Source organism: Bos grunniens, chromosome 8 (genome assembly GCF_055505025.1).
Source record: "Bos grunniens cultivar Pamir isolate PY7600 chromosome 8, Bosgru_T2T1.0, whole genome shotgun sequence".
In the NCBI taxonomy this organism is placed as follows: domain Eukaryota; kingdom Metazoa; phylum Chordata; class Mammalia; order Artiodactyla; family Bovidae; genus Bos; species Bos grunniens.
The window spans coordinates 100,903,695-100,928,781 of NC_141172.1; the positions used below are offsets into that span (position 1 = coordinate 100,903,695).

Here is a 25,087-nt window from a genome sequence, read left to right on the forward strand (position 1 = left end):
TTCAAATACAGAGATTCCTAGCAAATTACATGTTTGGGCTGTGTCAAACCCAGAGCTCAAACACAGAGCTGAAAATGAAAGTTCCTGGTTAAAATCTAACACTTCAGAGAAAACTTGAAATACTACCTCCAATTTGGTTTAAGTTTCAATATCAGAAACAACAAAGCAAAAGTTATTTAATAAGAGTCTGAACATTTTTTAGATGATGTAAATTGAATTTCATTTTTTGGCTAATAAGGTGGTATTTATTTTTCATTTGAAGTTAAGTTTAAAATGTATAATCAATAAAAACAAAAATTCTAAATCTTGCATTTGAATTCGGGAAGATTCCCTGGAGAAGGAAGTAGCTACTCACTCCAGTTTTCTTGCCTGGAGAATTCCAAGGACAGAGGAGCCTAGTGGGCTGCAGTCCATAGGGTAACAAAGAGTTGGACCTGCCTAAATGGCTGATAGACACACACACCTCCCTTACTTATACTAACACTATATACTTCTGAAAAAGTTTTGCTGCAACCTAGTATAGCTCTTATCTTTCCATCAAGTAGATATCTGGTGCTATATTACAGGGTTTTCTTTTGCTGGGGAAATAGCTGAGAGTAGATTTTTAATAATATTTTATGGAATTGTATTACTTGTAAACATTTTCTTTCACTATATTCACTTAAACCTGTAAAACAGCATAAACTCTAAAAGCATAAAACTATGCAATGTTTGAAAAAACAATGAGCTCTTTAGAGCAAGTGTGACTGAGAGGCTCACTGTATTAGGAAAGCCAATCGTTATTTACACCCTTTGAAAAGTCACTTGCGTGTGTGCATGTGTGTTCAGTCGTGTCCAATTCTTTGTGCCCTTTTGAACTGTAACCCGCCAGGCTCCTCTGTCCGTGGGATTTCCCAGGCAAGAAAACTGGAGTAGGTTGCCATTTTCTCCTCTGAGGGATCTTCCTGACCCAGGGATCGAACTTGCATCTCCTTTGTCTCCTGCATTGCAGGTGGATTCTTTACCTTCTGAGCCATCAGGGAAGCCACTTAACCTTTCTAATCTTCATCATTAAGGTCACTGCCTCTTGGTGGTTCAAGCACAAATTTTGGTTGGGAAGATGGCTGACATATTATGGGACTTAGAGTCAACCTTTGAAGAAATTTTAGGGTGTGGCAGGAATGGTGCTCATCCTGTTCTCAGATTTTTATCTGATTTCTGGAGACCAGTGGTGTAAAATTGCTTAGTTATTTCAGTACCTCTCAGATGGTAATTTTGGTCAGTCATCATGAAGGTAGAAATTGGATGGAATGTGTAGTAACTATAGATAGAAAGTATGAGGAAAGTGTACATTGCTTTCCCCTCTACTTAAATTATTAAGAAAACTTTTTTTTTTCACTTGAAAAAAAATCTTACCTCATTAGCTAAACTTTCATTTACCTTCGTCCTGGTCCTTAAGTGCTCAACTATTAAATTCTACGCTGCCACTTTTTGCTGAGATAATGTATATTAGGCGAATAGTAATTAATTATTGCACTCAAGTGCCGGGGTCCAGCCCCAGCTGATCCAGGGTATTCGAAGGGGAGATGGCGTCGGCGACTTAATTTAAATATTCATCAAAGATATAAAGAGTAATAGAATGAGGATAGCTCAGTAGGAAAATTCAGTGGAGAAAAGAGGCTGAGTAGCTTGGTTTACGCAGAAAATCAATATAACCTGTGACACCAGGTTAGCTCTGACCACGGAGGCCGCAGGCGCCCTCTCCAATAGCGAAAGGTGCCCCACCTTAGACACCTTCTCAAGTGGGTCTTAGAAGCCCAGGCAAATAAATGGTCGCAGAGGACCTCTGCGCTCCAGATGGAGACTCAGCTGAAAATTGAAAAAAAGAATGACATGGGGAGACCAAGCTTTGGTGAGCAAGGCCCGTAGCTTTATTTTCAACAGGGGTTTTTATACCCTAAGTTACACATAGAGGATAATAGGGGATGCAAAGTCAGCAGTCTTTGATCCTTATCAAAAACTAGGGTTTCTTTCCTGCAAATTTATCATATACAAATGGTTTAGGTGATTTACATCATCTTCTGGCCAGAAGGCCTATTAACATTTTATGGCTCTTGACAAAGGTTTGTCAACCATAAGGCTTATTTTCTCTAAGAGTAATTATTTTAAGGTTTGGTGCCATCTTCCAAAGGTGTTAGATAAAATTGCATTCCTATAGGGCAGAGGTGCAGTGGGTTTACAACAAAGGAAAGAATTTATTACCTTAAGGGTCTAAAGTTGCTAACACCAAGGCCACTACTTATTTTTTCTACATACCAACTATATTAATTAATACACATTCAAGGATACAATACAGGGGATGTGGAAACTTGGCAGCAAGTATTGGCTCATCAATGAAATCTTTTACTAGTTTTATTCTGACAGTTTCTAACTCTCTGAGAGGCTCTAAGCTATTTGACTATCTTAAGCTTCCCGTGCCTCTCGAGGGTGGGAGACTGTAAACAATCGTATGTATAGCTGTAGGAGTCCGGGTAAACTTGTCAGGCGAGTTAGAGAGCTATCTGAGGGGTTTGGATTTAAACACTCCTAATTGCCCAGGAACTTTATTAATTGGAGCTGTAAGTTAACTCTTTATCAGAGAGAGCAAGATGGTGGTGGGGGACAGCCCCCAGTAAAGTCAGAGGTGAGAGCACAAAGCAATAAAGTAGGCAGACTCTGGTTTTGGGGGGATAGATGCTCGAGAATATCCGGGGGGACTGCTGAGGCTCGATCCTGCCTTTGTGTATGCCGAGCCTCCTTTCTCATGACCTTTGCCATGAGTGGAGTGCCTCTCGCCGGCTCCCGGCACTCAAGGCACTGTATGCATTTTTTCCACAATTTTTGCTTGTGTATGCTCATCAGTGGAACTAAAGCAAACAAGCCTTCCCATTACCTTCTTCCTTGTATGTTGTTGTTTGTCTAGTCATTCAGTCGTGTCCGACTCTTTGTGACCCCATGGACTGTAGCCTACCAGGCTCCCCTGTCCATGGGATTTCCCAGGCAAGAATAGCGGAGTGGGTTACCATTTCCTTCTCCAGGGATCTCACCCACCCAGGGGCCGAACCTGCATCTCCTGCATTGCAAATGGATTCTTTACCACTGAGCCACCTTTGTATTTTTTAGATCATATAACTTTGTTATCTTTTTTTGTGGACATAATTAACTTTCCTCCTCTGCTTAAAAATGTTCAATCTATCTTAGAAAGAGAGTTTGCTAGGAAATTTGCTTTCGAGTCAGCAAATTTCAAGTCAGTGGTGAATTTATCACCACTTTTGAAAAAAGTTACTGCTTAGAGTACATAGCCCACACACTAATACAGGAACATCTTTATGTGTGAAAGCAAACACTTTTGAAAAAATTTAGTAGTTTACAAAATCGTAACTTAGAGCTCAGGATTTTATAAACCTGGTTATGTGTCAGAATCACCTCAGAGATTCTGATTCAAAAGTTTAAGGATGGGGCCCAGTATTCGCTTTTTGGAAAAAAACTGTCCCAGGATGATTTTGACACAGCCAGCCAAGTGCTAAGGAATGACTTCCATAATTTACTGTCAGAGTAAACATAGCTCTGAGCAAAATTAAATCCTGGGTGTTTTCATAGTTAAAAGGCTAAGCATGCTCTTTAGGAGGATATGTGCATACTTGTGTGTGTGTGTGCACACGTGTGCGCTTTCAGTCGCTTCCAACTCTGCAAACCCCCCAGGCTCCTCTGTTTTGGGGATTTCCCAGGCAAGAATCCTGGAGTGGGTCACCATTTCCTCCTCCAGAGGATCTTCCCAAATCAGGGATGGAACTTGTGTCCCCTGTGTCTCTTGCTTTGGAAGGTAGGTTCTTTACCACTGAGCCACCTGGGAATCCCTGCATTTTTAATCAAGTCAGATTCTCTTTTACTTCAAAAAATTATTATTCAACAGAAAATCTAATCTCACTTTGTCTTGAGAGTTTGGGAAAGCCCTTTAAATGTATCGTAATGGTCTTTGATGTGTAATTTTTAGCACCTTGATGAAATAATAGTAAGTTCAGAGACAAGGCTTCTAGACAACAAAGGGTGTGTTCATTTCTCTGGCTTTCTGTGTTGCTTTTGCACTGCTGGCCACCCTGTGAGCATTTGGTAAATTTTCAGTGATGAAGGCATGGAGAAGCTGGGAATCCAGCCACGCTTCAGCTGTGGGCCCTGCCAATCTCTTCATTTTCTCTTTGGCTGGCAAACAGGCCCTTCTGGAGAAGTTGCTCTCAGTTAAAGCAACACTTGATAATCCCTTAAGTGTTTGCATCCATTATGAATACTCTCTTAACTTCTAAACTTTGTGTGTACAATTGCTTTTCTTAATGCTTTTTGATCCACCAGTAAATGCTAATAATAAGTGATTATCTTTGTAAGAGGTTAATTTACATAAAATATGTTCTTTGACTAGTATGAAGTACTCCTCTGTGTCCAAGACCATGATGATCCAGCCATTGATGTGTGTAAGAAGCTTCTTGGGAAATATCCAAATGTTGATGCAAGATTGTTTATAGGTAAGTAACAAATTTTACAATAACCTTTTTGCTTTAATATATTAAGTATCAGTAATCTTCTTTGCATTAAACTATAGATTAGGGTCCTAGGCACCATTGAAGTTATTAACATGTTTGCTTTATGCATATTTGTTAGATATAGTGAAAGGTGTTTCTATCCTTTAGAGAAGACAAGTTATAAATACAGATTTTGTTTTTCATATCAGGGATTAACAAAATTATTCCAGATTATGTTTTACTCATCAGCCACACATGAGAATCAGTTATTTTTTTCTTTAATAATTTCAATCTATGGCTTTTTCTATATCTCATTGATTATAATTGAGATTGAGTGGTAGAATTCATTTTTGTAATATTGCAAAAAGAATATTTTCCCCAAAACCTACAGACTTATTCTAAACACTCGTTAGAGATATACTTGCTATTAAATGTTTATTAATGTTTACCATTAATACAAGCTCTTAATTAGAAAACTGAAACTAATGAATTTTCAAAGATAAATGATGTATTTTTCTTTTTAAGAATGAATAACTTTTTTCTAAATATGTTATTATGAATAATAAGCATGATGTTAAAGTATATTTGTTTTAATTATTAAATATGCAAGTACTTTTCACTTCTCTATACTAAGTATATGTATAATAGAAGATATTTTCAATATGGCATGAATTGTTCACTGCTATACTTTTAAAATTTTAGGTGGCAAAAAGGTTGGCATTAATCCTAAGATTAATAATTTAATGCCAGGATATGAAGTTGCAAAGTATGATCTTATATGGATTTGTGATAGTGGAATAAGAGGTAAGGTTTTTTCTTACTTATTTTATAAAATTATTCATTCAGTAATAAAATTCCAAGAGCAACCTGAAAATACATTTATCAATCATATTTGTTTACCTAATAAAGTAAGTTATTTTATTATTATTTCATGGTAGTATGTCGTTATACTTACTAAAATTTTGAAGTTTTTTAATGCTAAACTAGAATGTTACACATATGCAAATGCTTTCATTTTGAAGAGAAAATTCCAACCATTTAAAAAAAAAACAGTTGTGGTACATTATGCCACAACTGTGGTGTAATGAGCTTTCTCATAGGTCTAAGTTTCCCTTATTCAAGTGATATTTATCTTTTACTTTAATCTGTTTGTGGCATGTGCAATATACTATCTCATGCAAAGGGACAGAAGTTAATTGATACATATTTTACTGAAATTACATGCATTTTTAGAACACATTCATGGCTTTTTACTTAGCAGATTTTTGCAGGACACCTTTTATATATTGAAATTATAATTTGTATTTTTGCATTTTTAAAACATTTATACTTATAATTTCAGTGTACCTTATGATTCCATTATATTCTAATACCTCAGTTTTCTCAACCTCAGCACCTCGGGGCTGGGTACTTCTCTGTAGTCAGGACCATCCTGCAGATGTTTAGCAGCATCCCTGGCCCCTGCCAGGAGCACATCTCTGTTGGTTGTGACGATCAGAACTGTCCCTGGACACGCCACCTGTCACCTGCAGGGCAGCAGTTGAGAAGCACTTCCCAGACGACATTTATAAATAAGGCCCAAATGCACTTTTATACAGTAAATTGAGTTCTTAAACACTTGAAGGAAATAAAAATGAAGTCATGTAAAATCATATGAGATTTTTGCTCTTTAAAAATGGGACAATGATTTGAATTTTATCAGCTTAAAATTTGAAAATTAGTAGTAAATGTGGCACTTCGACTTAATTAGATCATTACAGGACTAACAGTTCTTGGTCAGAGATTAGGTTCATTTTTCACATTTGCTGTCTTAAATTGTTTACTGTCATATATTTGTTATGTTTTCAGTGTACGAACCTCCATCAGGTATATTCTCATTCAGTTCTAATTAGCAGTTTTAAGAGAAAGAACATGTCCTGCTCTCAGAAAGAGGAGGCTCGTTTCCTATGAGTGCGATGCAGGAGCCAGGATGAACACTAGGTCCTTGGACTTTTGCTCCTGTCCCTTTTCCACTAGGACACATTGTCCCTTACTCCAGTCTGGAGGTTCAGAAACAGGGACTGCTAACATTTCCAATATACATCCCACCTCTGGTACATATTAGGCATTTAACAGCCTGCAAAGGTCCAGAATAAATTCCCTACCATATATTACCCTTTTTGAAATTTTCTATTCTACTCGGAAAAGTGATTGAGATTCATTTTATTAGACCTATATTCAAAGAAAACATTTATTAAGAATTTAGTAACACACAGAATATATTACATTCATGGGCATTTTACTAAAAGAAAAACTTTTCCCCTCTCCCTCTGTACCTTTTCTTTTGCATCATAGTGATTCCAGACACACTCACGGACATGGTTAACCAAATGACGGAAAAAGTAGGGCTGGTTCACGGGCTGCCATATGTAGCAGACAGACAGGGCTTTGCTGCTACGTTAGAACAGGTAAGTACAATGCTTATAGATAATACACTTGTTATCAGATCCCTAATCTCCCAGAAGCTTGAGGCTATGCTGAGAGCTGGGCTGAGGTGCCTGAAGTTAACTGTATTGTCTGCTTTAACCTGCTGAGTGAGCGCCCCAGGTGGCGCTGGTGGTAAAGAATCCGCCTGCCAGTGCAGGAGCCGTAAGAGATGCAGGTTCAATCCCTGGGTTGGGAAGATCCCCTGGAGAAGGGCATGGCCACCCGCTCCAGTATTCTTGCTTGGGGAATCCCATGAACAGAGGAGCTTGGCGGGTTACAGTCTATAGGGTCGCAGCGAGTTGGACACGACGGAAGTGACTTAGCACACACACAACCTGCTGAGTACTAGCAGCCTCAAGTTGAGAGTAGCTGTTTTCATTAGTGAAGAAATGCTCGGGGCCCTGGAATCCCTCCCGGCTGAACTTCCTGTGCTCTGGCAGGAGCAGATGTGCCCAGGAAACACCTCGTGGTCTTATTACCAGCTTAGCACAGTATATTCTTTTTCCTTGTGGTCCTTACTTTCAATTCTTGAGTTTAGTAACAGATTACTGACTTACATAAAAGTATGTGTTATATAGTTCTTTCAAAGATCCGGTCTGCAAAGAATGCATCTTAAGTATCATGAAGTATTTCAATATATACAAAAAAAGGAAAATTGCTCATATGAATCATTGTAAAATCCACTTGATTTCCTTCTACAACAGATTTCTAAAAATTATCTGAACAACTCATGTTTTCCATTTTTACTCCACACCTTTTAACAATGTACAGACTTACGTGTAGGAAACTGTAAGTTAGGAGGAAGTATAATGAGCAGAATAAATCAAAACGCAAACCACTCCCAGAACCTGACCAGTTAGAGGAAATTTCTATTTTTAAAAATTAGTTTATTTTAGCATTAAGACTTTTTTTCTCTGTGTACTTTCTAAAAAGCAAAGTTGAGATTATACGAAAAATAATTTGTATCTTATTTTAGTTACTTCATAAACTGTTCCCCATATCATTAATATTATTTTATAAAAGTAATTTTTATTGGCTTGATCATAGTTTGTTATATAAGTGTATCCTATACTTCACCATTCCTGTACTGTTAAACATTAGGAGAAAAGACTTGTCTTAATGTTATAACAGAAGGGTATACAGTTTCAAGCTCCAAATATACCAACTTGAAGCATATCTGTATTTATATTCTTTTGAATTGCAGTCATCTGAGGGTAAAGGGTACAGTGTAGAAACTCACATTCAGCCTTCGGCAGTGTGAATCATACATGTATGCACACTCAGTTGCTTCCATTCTGTCCCATTCTTTTGTGACTCCGTGGACTATAGCCTGCTAGGCTCCTCTGTCCATGGGATTTTCCCGGCAAGAATACTGGAATGGGTTACTTACCACGCCCTCCTCCCAGGGATCTTCCTGACCCAGGAATCCAACCGAGTCTCCTGCATCTCCTGCACTGCAAACAGAGCTTACCACTGAGCCACTGGGGAAGCCCAGATACCACAATTTTTGTTGGGTAAAGAAACTCTAGGTAGTTACTTTAAAATTAGATCCTTTTTATTCTTATGCTCCGTGTTATATTTTTGTTTTGGAAATATCCAACTTTATATGTATGTCAATAATAGATATCTCCAGATATACTCGCTCCCTTAGTTTAGGTTTAATCCCTAAAAGTCACCATTACTTAAAGTGAATGGAGGTAGGCCCGAGGAATTATTCCAGTCTGTAAAGAAATCATGGGAGCCTTCATCACAGTGCCCGGTCCCACCTCATTCCTAAAATCTCACTTAGTAACTGCTTAAGGAATTAAGATAGGTGCTTTTAGTTTTAGAAGTTTGGTTCAGTTCTATCCCACAAATATTAGGGCTTCATTCCAGTCTGGGCATAGGTTAGGTAGGAAGAATCGCATTCTTAATCATCTGTGATTATTAGCTTATTCTGTGCCATGTATCAGAGAAGGCAGTGGCACCCCACTCCAGTACTCTTGCCTGGAAAATCCCATGGACAGAGGAGCCTGGTAGGCTGCAGTCCATGGGGTCGCTAAGAGTCGGACCCGACTGAGCGACATCACTTTCACTTTTCACTTTCATGCATTGGAGAAGGAAATCGCAACCCACTCCAGTGTTCTTGCCTGGAGAATCCCAGGGACAGGGGAGCCTGGTGGGCTGCCGTCTATGGGGTCGCACAGAGTCGGACACGACTGAAGTGACTTGCAGCAGTAGCAGCGTGTCATGTATGTGATTTCGGCCATTAAGAAAGATCACTTCTCTCCATTTCAAGGTGCTATTGCCCTCCACATCTGTGAGTTCTACATCTGTGGCTTCAACCAATTATAGCCTCAAAGTATTTGAAAAAAAAGTTACAAAAGCAAAATGTGAATTTGCCTTGAGCCAGCAACTATTTACATAGCATTTACATTGTATTAGGTATGGTAAGTAATCTGACAGGTGTAGATAATACACAAAAAGTATTGGTGGATTTTTGGTCCAGGACTTCTAGAACTAATCACCCTAGGATACAGAGGTGACTAAGTAGAAAAGGCAACATATTTAAGATATAAATAATAAATAGGTTTTATATCTGGTAAGTTGGGTAAGTTTGGATGACCATTTTATTCTACCATTAGTTTAGCAGTTTGCATTTGTGATGACTCCAAAGCACATTATCAAAGGCGCAGTAAAATGGGAGACAGACTATTAGTGTCCACGCTGTTTATGAAAAATACACTGAAAATGGGGAATTTGAGCTTAGTGACTTGGGCAGGAAACAGCTAACTACAAAAATATACAGGAAGAGGAATTAAGAAATAGGATTGTTCTTTTGGTTGATGGACCTGTGAGTGTTGGGTGTGTATTGCCACATGCATACATATACACATACACAGATGTACATGTACCTATGTATGTAGATGTGTGTATATTTATGTGAACAGTATGAAAAGAGGACACATTAAACATTAATATCGTGTATCAGTAAGTGATATTTTCACCTCTCTTATTTAAATCCAAATTGTTTGACTTCAATAAATCTTTAAATCTTGGAGTTTTAGGAAAGACAGTATTTATTTGAGAATAAAGTATACTTTTCCCTCCAAGAAGTACATACTACTTCTTTGTAAAAGTGATAATAACAAGAGTAGTCAATCAAATTAGAAATTACTGACTGCTTGCTATATGTAAACATTATTTTGTACCACTGTTTATTCAGGTAGTTTATGTAAGAATAATAGACTGTCCACCCAATCATTCTTAAGTTCATTAGGAAAAGGAATTTATAAACATCATATTTCTAACATAAACTTCTAATTGTACACGTATATTTTTGGTTTTGTCTTGGCAGGTGTATTTTGGAACCTCTCATCCAAGGTCCTATATCTCTGCCAATGTCACTGGTTTCAAATGTGTGACAGGAATGTCTTGTTTAATGAGAAAGGATGTGTTAGATCAAGCAGGAGGGCTTATAGCTTTTGCTCAGTATATTGCTGAAGATTACTTTATGGCCAAAGCAATAGCTGACCGGTAAGAAAACTAAATTAAATTAGGTTGTTGTATTTTTTATTTCCAAACTTCTGTTGGCTTTTTCTGTTTGTTAAACCCATGGATTAAGTGCTATTTTATTTTCTGCTAGTAAGTACAAAATAGTTTAATACTTTGTATTCCTACTAATATAATATAATTCCTACTAATTATTCAGGTACACACTAATGAAGCAAATAAATGTTCTAATTTCTCTACATTCTTCAAATTAATCTGGTTTCAAAACAGTATGGAATTTACTTAAAAAACTAAAAATAGAGTTATTATATGATCCTGCAGTCTCACTCCTGGGCATATTTCTGAAGAAAAGTCTTAATCTGAAATAGATTCACCCCAGTGTTCATAGCAGCAGTATTTGCAATAGTCAAGACATAGAAGCAACTCACATGCCTATCGACAGATGAATGGATGAAGATGTGATCTGAATATATAATGGAATATTACTCAGTCATAAAAAAGAATGAAATACTGTCTTTTGCAGCAACATGGACGGACCTAAAGGTTATCATATTGAGTGAAGTAAGTCAGACAGAGAAAGACAAATATCAAACTCACAGACATAGAAAACAAACTTAATGTTTACCAAAGGGGATAGTGGAGGACAGGAGGAGGAGATAAATTAGGAGTTTGGGATTAACATATATACACTACTGTATATAAAATAAGGGACTTCCTGGTGGCTCAGTGGTAAAGAATCTGCCTGCAATGCAGATATGATCCCTGGTAGGAAAGATCCACTGGAGAAGGAAATGGCAACCCATTCCAATATTCTTCCCTGGGAAATCCCATGGACAGAGAACACTGGTGGGCTACAGTCCATGGAGCTACATGAATCGAACAAGACCTGGTGACTAAACCACCACCATCATTTATAAAACAAGTAAACAAAGACCTACTGTATAGCACAATATATATAGTAAGATTTTATGGGAAAACCAACCCAGCAAATACTGAATCACTTTGCTGTACACTTGAAAACTACAATTCTAAATTAACTGTACTTCAATTTAAAAAATAAATACATTTAAACTCTTAAAAAATTTATGTGATGTGAAGTGGTTAAATTGAAGCTTCTCTGTAACTGTAAATTTTCATTATTATGAATGTAAATGTTTATGTGTTTTAGAAGAATTAAAAGTATCAGTGCAGTCATAAAGCCAATAGGTGAAAATTTAAAGAATGAGATTTCAAATTTTGAAATTTCTCAGTAGATTATTTGATACTTTGCTAAGACGCTACCTAATGATTCACGATTGGCTTAATCACACTTTTCTATCACAAAATGACCCTCATTTGCTTTTTTTAAGGGGGTTGTTTCCTTGTGTGATAATTTACTGAAGGTGTGATCTTAAAAGTTGAAGTATGTTTTCGACCTTATCTTCTGGTGGTGTTAGTATGGTCCGTGGTTTCGTATTGTTTCTCATGAGATATGAAATGCCACTCTTGGTTCATATTTCTTCTTGAATATTCACATACATATCCCCCACTACTCCTTTTTTTGGTTAATAGTGTTCAGAGACTGTTAAATACAGGCCCCACTCCATTTAGTACTTTCAGAATGTCTGTATTTTAAGTTTATCAAACTGTGAACTGAGGGGTTGTAATTCCTTCTAGTTCTTAGGTGGTACTGTCATGGGCTTCTGTAATGACTGAAATGTGCTTAAGTATGATACACCCTATGTAGGGTGCTATCCTGGGACGAGGCTCACCCTAAACACTCGCAGTTGCTCACTTTAAAAGAAAAAAAGAAAAGAAAAGCTGATTTACAGTATTATAAAGTTTTAGATGTACAACATAGTGATTCAGTATTTTTATATATTATACTCCATTTAAAGTTATAGCAAAATTATGACTGTATTTCCCTGTTCTATACAATATACCCTTGTTGCCTATTTATTTTATACATAGTAGTCTGTATATCTTCATCCTTTTCCTCTATCTTGCCCCTCCCTCCTTCCCTCTCCCCACTGGTAACTAGTAGTTCTCTAACTCTGTGAGTCTCTTTTTGGTTTAGTCCCTCATTTATTTTTTAAATTCCACATATAAGTGGTAACAGAATATTTATCTTTCGATGTCTCACTTATTTCACTAAGCATAATTCCCTCTATGTCCATCCACATTGTTGTAAATGACAGGATTTCATTCTTTTTCATGGCTAAGCAATATTCCATTGTATGTATGGACTACATCTTCTTTATCCATTCATCTGTTGATTGACAGGTTGCTTCCATATCTTGGCTACTGTAAATAAAGCTGCTTACTCTTTACAGTAATGAATAAATACATAACCTGTCATCCTTGCACGTATGTGTTCATGATCATAGCTCATTTTATAACTGTCTTAATTTTCAGAGGTTGGAGGTTTGCAATGTCCACTCAAGTTGCAATGCAAAACTCTGGCTCATATTCAATTTCTCAATTTCAATCCAGAATGATCAGGTAAGTCAGCTGGGTTTCTTCTTTTTATACTTTATTAAAATAAAAAGGGAATGGGGAGTATATTTTTACATGGTCTTAACTTGGTTTAAAAAAAAAACAACAAAAAGTCAGATTTTGTTTTTTTCCAGAAAAGAGAAGTTAACTTCTTCATTAAAATAAAGTTAATGTCTCAGTATATTTTCTTTCCATTGTAAGCTTTCAAAAAACGGATGTTGAGACTTTGGGGTTTTTTATGCTGACCTCTATTTTCTAACTTTTTTACCCCTGGAATTTTATGATCTTTACTCATCAGAATATAGGCCATGCAAATAAATTTATAGATATTTTTCTTTGAAACACTAAATAAAAATAGAAAAGAGATTCATTAAATACTCTTTAAAGCTTATGTAAAAGGCCTTTAATGGGATATAATGTTGATCATTTTGAGAAAAATTGATTAGTCTTGTAATCAGGCTGTTGTTTAAAGAAAATCCTTTTTTTTTTTCCCAAGGTGGACCAAATTGCGAATTAACATGCTTCCTGCTACAATAATTTGCGAGCCAATTTCAGAATGCTTTGTTGCCAGTTTAATTATTGGATGGGCAGCCCACCATGTATTCAGATGGGATATTATGGTATTTTTCATGTGTCATTGCCTGGCATGGTTTATATTTGACTACATTCAACTCAGGGGTGTCCAGGTATGTGGATAGGTGTGCAAAGGTTGGAGGTCATTTGGTGGAACTAAAATAGTTTTGATTTAGAAAAAGTTGAAAATATGTCTGAGCCATTTTTAGCCCCCCAGTGAAGATGAAAATCAAATTAAGCATTAGTTTCCTTAGTGGAATGTGGACACAAAATGGAACTTGATTTTCAACTTTCAGCTGGTTATACAGTCACTTTTATTAAGACTCCAAAAAAAATGATGTTAAAGCAAATTGACAAGTCTTCAAACTTAAAATATGTTAGGATAGCAGTTTATTTTAATACTGCTTCTATTCCTAATGAACATTTTTCTTAACCAATATAACACGACTGTTACATTATCTAAAGAAACAAATTGGTGTTTTTTAAATAGTTTTTATTTATTTATTTTATATTTGGCTGTGCTGGGTCTTGCTGCATGGGGTTTTCTGTAGTTGTGGCAAGCAGGGGCTGCTCTCTAATTGTGGTGCGTGGGTTTCTCATTGCAGTACCGTCTCTTGTTGTGGAACACAGGTTTCAGGGTGTACAGGCTTCAGCAGTTGCGGTTCCCGGGCTCTAGAGCACAGGCTCAGTAGCTGTGGCACACGGGCTTAATCGCTCCACAGCATGTGGGATCCCCCCGGAATAAGGAATCGAACCCACGTCTCCTGCACTGGCAGGCAGAGTCTTTACCACTGAGCCAACCAGGGAAGCCCCAAACTTGATTTTATGTGATGTATTCAATAGAGTTAAATGGAAGTACCTCACTTGTTAGCTGAGTCTGTAATCAAGCAGTGAATTATTTACGTTTCTACTTCCCAGGGCGGAACACTGTGTTTTTCAAAGCTTGATTATGCAGTAGCCTGGTTCATCCGTGAATCCATGACAATATACATTTTTTTGTCGGCATTATGGGACCCAACGATAAGCTGGAGAACTGGTCGCTACAGACTGCGCTGTGGAGGCACAGCTGAGGAAATTCTAGATGTATAACTACAGCTTTGTGACTGTACATAAAGGAAAAAAGAGAAGTATTATAAATTATCTTTATATAAATACTTTTAAAAAATCTACCTTCAGTAGTTTTATCACATGTATGTTTTGGTATCTGTTCTTTAATTTATTTTTGCATGGCGCTTGCATCTGTGAAAAGAAAAAAAAAGGAAAAAAAAAAAAAAAAACACATCTGTAGTCTTGGCCAAACGGTTATATTTTATTTTGTGGAAGTAGAGAATCAAGAGAATTGGTTCTAGGAACCTGGGTTTGGTTTTTGTTGTTGTCATTTATTTTTTAAAAGTATATAAATAAATCTATATATAAATGAATGTTCTGCAACAAACACTATGACAGTATCCTTCAGTAGAGAAAGTTTCTTCCTGGTGAGTACACTCTTTTAGAACATGTGTGAGATGGCAGCAGCTTTGTTGGGGTACTTAGAAGAGACGAAAAGGGGTAATCCCTCTTCATGTCTAAAGTGAAAGGTATTACGCAGTGAAGCGCCCACAACGAGGTACTAACTGAGAAACTTTTTCATGCTTCATGCCTACCTCTTGTAGTCGTTGCAGAGCAAATATAAATTGTAATACAATAGCTAGGCCTTGCAAAAACAAACGGAAAAAAACTTTAAAAGTAATAATAACAAGAGAGCTGGAGTCTAGTATTTATATTGAATCTGTGAGAAATATTTTTTCGGTCTCACCGCAATGAACCAAAAGTGGTTGAGCTTGGTTTTTAATTGTAGCCATGTCTCGAAGGCATCTTTTTGACCAACTCTTGTTGGTTCTGTCTTGAACCATTGTTAATCACTGTGCTGGCGAATCTTTCCTTCCCTGCTCCTCACCCGACCCGCCCCGTCTTTCCTTAACTTTGTGTCGGGGGTGGGGGGAGGGGGGTTTGTTTTAGTGTGAGTGGATGTTTTGATAGTTGTGAGGAAAAATGCATTTCAGACACATTTCACACATGAGCTATTTTCTTACACAGTCTGTCTTATTGTTAAAAAGAATGTAATTTCATGATACAGGTATTTAATATCTTTTTTAAGTAAATATTCTAGCCATCAAGAAATAAATTGCAGTAGAGTATTAAGAGGGGACAGAATGAGTTTTACTCTTAAAATTAATCAGTATCAAACTAAGTCTACTGTGTGTTTTTTTTTTTTTTTATTCCTGTTAGTCTAGTCTTATTTAAATTGGATTTTTGTATTCCAGTTTGTATGACAAATAGACTAGAACAATTCCGGTTGTAAATGCATGCTCTGTTTCACTGTTCTCTCCCCTTCATGCCACTAAACTCGCTTGTCAGGTTGTGCTTAACTTGTGGTGAACTGGACTTGTTTTTGTTTTTTTTTTTAAAAAAGGTGAAAATGTAAGGGACAGTGCATAAGCCTTTCTCTCTTTTTTTATTGTAGTGGAATTTTTTTGCTTTTTCTTCAGGAACGGATGGCATGTTGTCCGTATGAATGCCTGCTACGGGGCTGACACTGGCAATATGGCAGCTTCAAACTCTTTTTTTCCTGCAGTTTCCATGTCAGAGCATAATGTGTCACTTATTAGCAATAACTACATATTTATATGAATACTTTTTCACTTCACTGAGCCAGTTTCCTTTAATTGTGTCATGAGTATATACATGGTTTAAACTGCAGTGTATCGATAAACCTGTATATACTGTGCGTACACATTATATGCAAGCTTTCTCTGGGCCAAACTGCTTCATTCTTTTTTTTGCCTTATGATGAATTTGTTTGAAGGGCATTTTCTTCATGAACAAAGGCTTTGATGCATATTCCTATCTATGTGAAATAGGGGGTAGTATTGTTCCCTGAGGGAAGTTGCACAGTGCAAACCAGTCTAGTTGTGACCCACTCTGTTTATTTAAGTCGTTGTCATACAAGCTGAATTTTGCTGACCATGTTTGTGATTTGTTGGTTTTGTTTAATGAAGTTTGGTTGATGCCATCTTTTGCACTGCTGAAATGAAATCTTGCTTATTCCTTAGTTTTTCGCTGATCTCAGTATGGGCAGTGTAACAGCAAAACCAAAATGGCTGGACAAACTTCTTGTGTTTGTAAATATTGAAAAAATGACTGTTCTGTATATGTGTTTTTTATGTGATAGTGGAGTATTTCCTTCCAATGAAGTTTCACTTAAGCAGACAGAGCGATTGTTTGTTTATTAGCAAGTTTGAAGTGATGATAAAATGATAAGAAATTATATACATGTTGAAGAAAGCATCACAGCAGAACTGTAGGAGTCCAAATTTAATGAACTGTCTAAAAAAAAGTGTCTATAATATACCATGTTTATTATTTAAAATCACTGTCTTAAGTTTTTCAAAAAATAAAAAATTTGAATACAATCAAAACATTAGCAATAATGTATTTTTGTCTCGTGTCTTTTATATTTTTATAAATAACATGTTCTACCATTCACAGCAGAATTTTTCAAAGAAAATTTACCTGTGCTACAGATGAGATGAGAGAGAGTGAAAGTTGCTCAGTAGTGTCCAACTCTTTGTGACCCCATGGACTGTACAGTCCATGGAAATCTCCAGGCCAGAATACCAGAGTGGGTAGCCTTTCCCTTCTCCAGGGGATCTTTCCGACCCAGGAATTGAACTGGGATCTCCTACGTTGCAGGTGGATTCTTTACCAACTGAGCTATCAGGCAGTCGGGGTTTCTGTATTGGCCTAATGTTAAAATCACCTAAAGAATCTTTTTTAAAGACTACAGATGCCTGGGCCCTGCCTCTGAAGTCTGGTTTAATTATTCTGGGTGAAGCCTGAGCACTGCTCTTTGCTCTGTGCAGGCAGATTTGAGAATTCCTGGCCCATTAAAACATTTAGAAAATACTTGGTGGTCCTTGAGTCTCTTCTCACCTGCACTTACAACCTGATCTCAGCCTTTGAGATCTTACCACCCAATGGCTAGGAGAGGTAGATCCAGGCAAATGAATGGAGTGGCTTTGCTGCTGGAGACCTCAGAGAGAAATAGACTACGTGCCACCCCGCACACTATCCATAACCAGGCTCCTCCCGAGCTTGGAGGCATCCCTGGGCCTGTTTTACCACCAGGCCTCAGAGAAGAATGCTTTTAACTGGAGAGCCAATCCCAAGGGAGAAAGACTGTAGAAGGGGTTTGGCTGTGACCTGCCAGAGGCCCCACACCTAACACCTTGACCCAGTCAACAAGCTCATTCCTCTTGGTCTGTAAAGTAGACTTCTAATTCTAATGTTTCAGAAATGATCAACAAAATTTGTGTGTAGGTCTTAGAGTTTTTATAGCTAGGCAAACTTTGAAGAGCCCTTGCCCTTATTTTAGAGTAAAAAGCTGAGACGTCCACTGTGAAAGCTATGATCACAGGGGGTTAGATATACAGTTGTTGGCAGAACTGGGAGTGGCCCCACCTACATCTTTCAGGTCCCTTTAGTAGATCCTGTTGTTTAAAGTTCTGCCTACAAAGCTTTAAAACTCATTGTATAAACCTTAAATTAAAAAAAAAAAATCTGTTAACTTCAATAACCATCCATATTGCAACTCTTAAGTTGTTCTAGAGAACCAAACTCAAACCTGCCAAACAACAATATAATTATAAAGCGAGTTTAAATGCTTTACATGTATCATTTGATAGAAGAGATTACTACATACCACAGAACTATGTTCATGTACATGAACATAGTTTAGACATTTCCCTCTCATGTTTATTAGGGTATAATGTTTGGATTATTTATTCTTTTCAAGTTATAGTTCATGACTAAACTTCTTTTGGTTGGAAGGGAGACCAAGATTACAAAATGGTGGGCAATTATCTGTGCAGAACTGCAGGGAATGCATTTGAGTAATTTGTCTTAAAAATACGAACCTCTGTGAGATAGCTTAGAATCACTAGCTCCACAATTTTTTCAAATAAAAATATGTAACTGTGTGCTAAATTGCTTCAGTCGTGTCCAACTCTTTGTGACCCTATGAACTGTAGCCCGCCAGGCTCCTCTGTCCATGGGTTTCTCCAGGCATCCCATGCGTTGCCATGCTCTCCTCCAGGGGATCTTCCTGACCCAGGGATGGAACCCATGTCTCTTATGTCTACTGCATTGGTAGGTGGGTTCTTTGCCACTAGTGCCAGCTGGGAAGCCTGTATATAACTTTGTTTCTTAAGCAGCTAGTTGCCTAAGAACCAGAATGTGCTAAACACTTTGCACAACCCTGCCCTGTCCCGGGAAAGGTTGGCAGAGACTCTGGGTGGCTCCATGGGCTTTGTTGTTTGGTCTATTAGTCATGAAGACATCTGTGCTAACACCATGGACTTGTAACGAAACAATATAAGGATATCATTTCTTATACCAGGACTGAAAGTATCTGTTAATGCCCTCCCCTGCTGCCTCCACAGCTCCCATTTTGACCTTGTTTTTGCTGTTTCCTTACCCTTGACATCAACCCTGGGACTTGTGTCATCTTCCAACACCTGACCAATACCAGGACAGTGGAAGGAACACAGGCAGGAGGTTAGAGAATTCCGCAGACCATTGATGGGCTGCTGTGGAGCACGGAGGCTTCCCAGGTGGCCCAGTGGTAAAGAATCCGCCTGACAGGGCAAGGGACACGGGGTCGATCCTGGGTCGGGAAGCTCTCCTAGAGTAGGAAATGGCAACCCACTCCAGTATTCTTACTGGGAAAATTTGCATGGACAGAGGAGCCTGGCAGGCTACATTCCAGGGGGTTGCAAAGCATGGCAAGGAGTGAGTTTGGAAGTGGAGACTTGGGGTCATTTCCATAGAGATGATAGCTGAGAACCACTGAAAGCAATAACCAAAGACAGTGTCAACGGACAAGAACTAAGGACAGGATCCTGGTCGCCTATTTAGACATTCAGTGGGAGAAAAGCACCCAGGAAAAGAGGTTGCCAATGTGGCAGACAGCCTTTTGGTAGCTATGGATTTTGAGGCAGTTACCTTTCTGAATCTATGTTTGTTAACCATGTGAAATGGGGAGGTAATTATATATATATATATATATATATATATGTATATGTATATATGCTGCTAAGTCGCTTCAGTCGTGTCCGACTCTGTGCGACCCCATAGACGGCAGCCCACCAAGCTCCCCCATCCCTGGGATTCTCCAGGCAAGAACACTGGAGTGGGTTGCCATTTCCTTCTCCAATGCGTGAAAGTGAAAAGTGGAAGTGAAGTCGCGCAGTCGTGTCTGACTCTTAGCGACCCCATGGACTGCAGCCCACCAGGCTCCTCCATCCATGGGATTTTCCAGGCAAGAGTACTGGAGTGGGGTGCCATTGCCTTCTCCATATATATATATATATATATATGTATGTATATGTATATATATATGTATGTGTGTATATATATGTACACATACAGTGATGGCTAGTTCCTCTCTCCTTTCAAAGAAGAAAAGTAGTGCAAGGAATATCACAGGTGCCTTAGATTTCAAGAAGAAAATAGTGGGGTCATGGACAAAAAGGAATGAAGGCTGGTGAGTTCAGGAGCAGACATACTTCCTGCAGTGTCAGCATGTGAGAACAGCAAGGAGATCAAACCAGTCAATCCTAAAGGAAATCAACCCTGAATATTCACTGGAAGGACTGACACTGAAGCTGAAGCTCCAATTCATTGGCCACCTGATGTGAAGAGTCAACTCATTACCCCTGATGCTGGGAAAGACTGAAGGCAGGAGGAGAAGAGGGTGACAGGATGAAATGGTTGGATGGCATCACCAACTCAGTGGACATGAGTTTGAGCAAACTCGGGGAGATAGTGAAGGACAGAGGAGCCTGGCGTGCTGCAGTCCACGGGGTCGCAAAGAGTCAGGCACGACTTAGCAACTGAACAACAATGTGAGAACTTAACTTCTTTATGGATGGTCTGTCTTGTTTTACATTGTATTTCCTTCAGGGAAAGAGAAAAGGGAGAGGTGTCCTGATAGAGCTAGAAATGGCTCCTGACCCTGAGAGTAACAAAGTTTTAAGAATGGCTGCTCTGGGAATTCTCTAGCTGTCCAGTGTTTAGAACTCTGCTTTCATTGTTGTGGGACCGGGCTCAATCTCTGGTTGGGTTGGGGAACTCAGGTTCCTCAAGCTGCACAGCAGGGCCAAAACCCCCCCAAAAATGAGTGGCTGGCTGCTCCTCACATTCAATAGAGTGGAAAGAACCAAAATCAGATTATTAGGACTTAAGGAGCGTGCCAGGAATTAATGAAAGTTTCGACTACAGATACTTGGAAATTGCAACAGTGATGCATTTTTCATCCAAGGTCCCAGTAATCCTAGGCTAAAAAGAATTCTGACTTGAATTCCTTACACAGGCAATGAAGCATCCCTTCCAATCTTCCAGCCCGGTGACTATTTGAGACGGTTCACTTAATTTGAGGCAGTACAGATGCTGTCTATACCATGATCAGCATTCAACAAACATTTTTGACTTCCCAGCTCTGCCCATCTGCCCCTAGTCTGCACCTTTTAATTTTGCTCTTATTTTGCTTTTTATTTTTCTCCTTGTTTTACTCTCTGCTCTGTTTCTATATTAACCTAGAGCTTAACCTCTCACTGACTTAGGCTTCTCTTTCTGACCCCATGTTCCTCAGCATCACTCAAGAGTCCTTCCTTTTTTCACTTCATCCCACCTTCTCTCCCACCACCCCACCTCCACCCCTGTTCTTCAAATTGAGCCAGTACTTCCTTTTTCTCATGCTGTTTCTGTGGTCTGAAAGTTCCTCTCTCTCCCTCCAACTTCATTTTCTCTATTAGGATCCTCTGCCCTTTAACCCTCAACTTGCATTCAGTCCACCACCTCTCCAGAGCGCTGTGTGCTCACATTATTGTCTGTTATGTTTGGTCAGGCATTTAATTTTGTGTCCTTGAGTTATTTCCAGCGTTTTAATGACCTGAACTTGGCATGTCTTCCTAGTCATTTTTGTGTCCATTTCTCTCTCACCTTCCCTTCCCTCCAGTACTTTCACAAATGGTTCTCATTGGTAATGGAGGAGAAACTCCTTAATACTAGTTCAAATATCACTTAACATCTTTTCACCTGCTTGTGCTAGCAGTGCATTTGCTGTTTCCTCCCCCCCTCCCCGCCCCGCCCCTTCTGCTTGACAAAAGGATTTCTCTGCATGCGAGTAAAACACTAAAATTTTGTTTCACTCTTCTGGAATTGTCTAGTTCTGTTTTCTTGTTTTGTTTTTATTTGGTTTTAAATTTGAGAAGCCAGTGGTTATTGGAAGAAATCAGAGGTGACCGTGTCACCAACACCCCATAAGCCTATTGGTTCTTGTTCTTCAGTTTTTTTAAGGTAACATTGCTTTTCAAATTATAAAAATAGTACACATTTACTATAGAAGAATGGATGCATAGGTAAATAAAAGCTCTCCTAGATATACACCCAAGGGAACTGAAAACAAGGAGTCTATGTGCCCACAAAAAACTTGAACATGAATATTCATAGCAACATTGTTCATAATAACCAAAAAGTGGACAACAACCCAAATGTCCATCACCTGACACATGGATAAACAAAATTTAATATATCCATACCATAGAATAGTATTCAATCCCAAAAAGGAATGAAGTACTGATACATGCCACAACACAACCTTGGAAACTTTATGCTACATAGAACAAGTTAGATACAAAAGGCTACATAGTATATGACTCCATCTGTATGAAATGTCCAGAGTCAGCAAATCTGTGGGGACAGGAAGTAGATCAGTAGCTGCCAGGGGCGGGAGGATGGTAGGAAAGAGGAGTGACTCCAGCAGATACAGGGTTTCTCTTTGAAGTGGTGGAAATATTTTGCAGTTAGATAGTGGTGATCAGTCACACAACGTTGTGAATATACTTAAACACACACACACACACAACACCTCTGAATGGCACACTTTAAAAGGCAAACTTTATGGTATGGGAATTACATCTCAATTTTTTAAATAAAGAAAAAATAAAAATAAAATGTTAATGCATAATTTCTTTCCAGTTTCGTTCTGACACATACTGCTGAAATGTTTCAAGAGAGGAGGTTTGTAACTGCTCATTACTTGGCATGGTGGCTAGAACTCAGAATTGCCTTTTTGTAAATTGTTTTAAATTTGACAGATGAAAGTATTGTAGATTTTGTATAAGCAATATTCTCATTGCTTATAGATTTTTTAAATGACTGATTGAGGTTGAGTATTTTTTGTATGTATGATTTTTAGTCACTGAAGTTTCTTCCATTTCTATTTTTTGGGCTGTGCTGGGTCTCTGTTGCTGCACGGGCTTTCCTGCAGTTGTGGTGTGAGGGCTTCTCATTGTGCTTGTTTTCCTTGTTGTGGGGTACAGGCTCTAGGACACTTGGGCTTCAGTAATTGCGGCTTCTGGGCACTAGAGCACAGGATCAATACTTGTGGCGCACAAGCTTAGTTGCTTCACAATATGTAGGATCTTCCCAGACCAGGGATTGAACTCATGTCTCCTGCATTAGCATGTGGATTCTTTACCACTGAGCCACCAGGGAAGCCCGTCTTCCATTTCTTAGTCTTATTTACATGAGAGTCTTAAGGCTTTCTTATTGTTTATTGCACACCTTTTTTTTTTTTTTTAACCTTTTAAACAATATAAAATAATTTGCAAGGCCAACCGGAACACACTGTTAAAATCTTGCCTTTAGGATATTTCCCAAGGAAAGATGGGGTAGGCATGGAAATAATTGATTAGCATATGTGTAACTAATCACTCCTCTTTTCTACCGTCCTCCAGCCAGAGCCCTGGCAGCTACTGAACTACTTACTTCCTATCCCCACAGATTTGCTGACTCTGGACATTTCACACAGATGGAATCGTATACTATGTAGCCTTTTGTATCTAACTTGTTTTATGTAGCATAATGTTTCCAAGGTTGTGTTGTGGTATGTATCAGTACGTCATTCCTCTTGGAGGCTGAATACTATTACATGATATGGCTATACTAAATTTTGTTTATCCATTTGTCAGCCACACAGGTGTCTAGATCAAAGTTTGATTTTTCCCAAATATTATTTTTCTTCTTCTTTTAAAAGAAAACCATTTTTGACTCTAAAGTAACATTATTTTCAAAGTCTACATATATTCACATTTCTGAAATAAAGTTTACTTAGAGCTTTGGCATACTGGTTTTTCAATACATTTCTGAACTTTATTTGCTGGTATTTTATGAAATGGGCTTCCTAAGTGGCAGTGGCAAAGGATCTGCCTGCCAATGCAGGAGACATAGGAGATATGGGTTTGATCCCTGCATCAGGAAGATTCCCTGGAGGAGGAAATGTATTCTTGCTTGTGTTCTTGTATTCCCAGTATTCTTGCTGGGGAAATCCCATGAACAGAGGAGCCTGGTGGGCTACACTCCATGGGATCTCAAAGAGTCCGACACGACTGAGTGACTGAGCATACACGCACATTTTATGAAATATTATCAAGGCTATAGAGTGAGGTTATGCTGACTACAAAGTCAATTTGTTGTTGTTCAGTCATTCAGTCCCTCAGTTGTATCTGACTCTTTGTGACCCCTTGAACTGCAGCACACCAAGCTTCCCTGTCCTTCACCATCTCCTGGAGTTTACTCAAACTCATGTCCATTGAGTCAGTGATGCCATCCAACCATCTCATTCTCTGTCATCCCCTTCTCCTCCTGCCTTCAATCTTTCCCAGCATCAGGGTCTTTTCTAATGAGTCTGCTTTAACATCAGGTGGCCAAAGTATTGGAGCTTCAGCTTCAACATCAGTTCTTCCAATGAATATTCAGGATTGATTTCCTTTAGGATTGATTGGTTTGATCTCCTTGCAGTCCAAGGGGCTCTCAAGAGTTCAAAATCATCAATTCTTCACACTTAGCTTTCTTTATGGTCCAACTCTCACATGCATACATGACAACTGGAAAAACCATAGCTTTGACTAGATGGGCTTTTGTCAGCAAAATAATGTCTCTGCTTTTTAATACACTGTCTAGGTTGGTCATAGCTTTCTTCCAAGGAGCAATCGTCTTAATTTCATGGCTGCAGTCACCATCCGCAGTGATTTTGGAGCCCAAGAAAATAGTCTGTCACTGTTTCCATTGTTTCCTCATCTATTTCCATGAAGTGATGGGGAAACAAAACCTATGCTCTAGAAAAAAATTTTTATTTAGCTAGGAATTATCTGTTGCTTGAAAGCTTAAAACAGTTTACCCATAAAACTTCAGGAATGTGGCACTTGAGTGCATTTTGAGTTTATTTCATTGGTAATAGTCAGTTAATATTTTGTACATTATTTTAAAAAGTCAGTTTTAGTGGTTTACACCATAGAGATGCGCATAGCATTTTCATAATTCTTTACAAACTCTGGTCAAATTTGCTGTTGTCCAGGAGCTTTGCAGCCCCTGTGCTGATTGAACTTGGGCCTCTGGGATCTGAGAGGTGAGTGACATGTGAGGCCGCCCTTCCTGTGGCACCAGTA

The 25,087-nt window shown here is 38.5% G+C and overlaps 1 protein-coding gene across 1 annotated transcript in view; it reads left to right on the forward strand.

The window, feature by feature from the left end:
• The window catches only part of UGCG (UDP-glucose ceramide glucosyltransferase), a 38,521-nt gene extending 21,525 nt beyond the window's left edge, over positions 1-16,996 (forward strand). Inside the window, exons 3-9 of the mRNA XM_086315965.1 lie at positions 4,433-4,535; positions 5,235-5,336; positions 6,867-6,979; positions 10,336-10,514; positions 12,885-12,971; positions 13,462-13,651; positions 14,457-16,996. Of these exons, the coding sequence (XP_086172091.1) occupies positions 4,433-4,535; positions 5,235-5,336; positions 6,867-6,979; positions 10,336-10,514; positions 12,885-12,971; positions 13,462-13,651; positions 14,457-14,627 (945 nt within the window). The 3' untranslated portion in view covers positions 14,628-16,996. The remainder of the gene's footprint in view (positions 1-4,432; positions 4,536-5,234; positions 5,337-6,866; positions 6,980-10,335; positions 10,515-12,884; positions 12,972-13,461; positions 13,652-14,456) is intronic.
• The last annotated feature ends 8,091 nt before the right edge of the window (positions 16,997-25,087 follow it).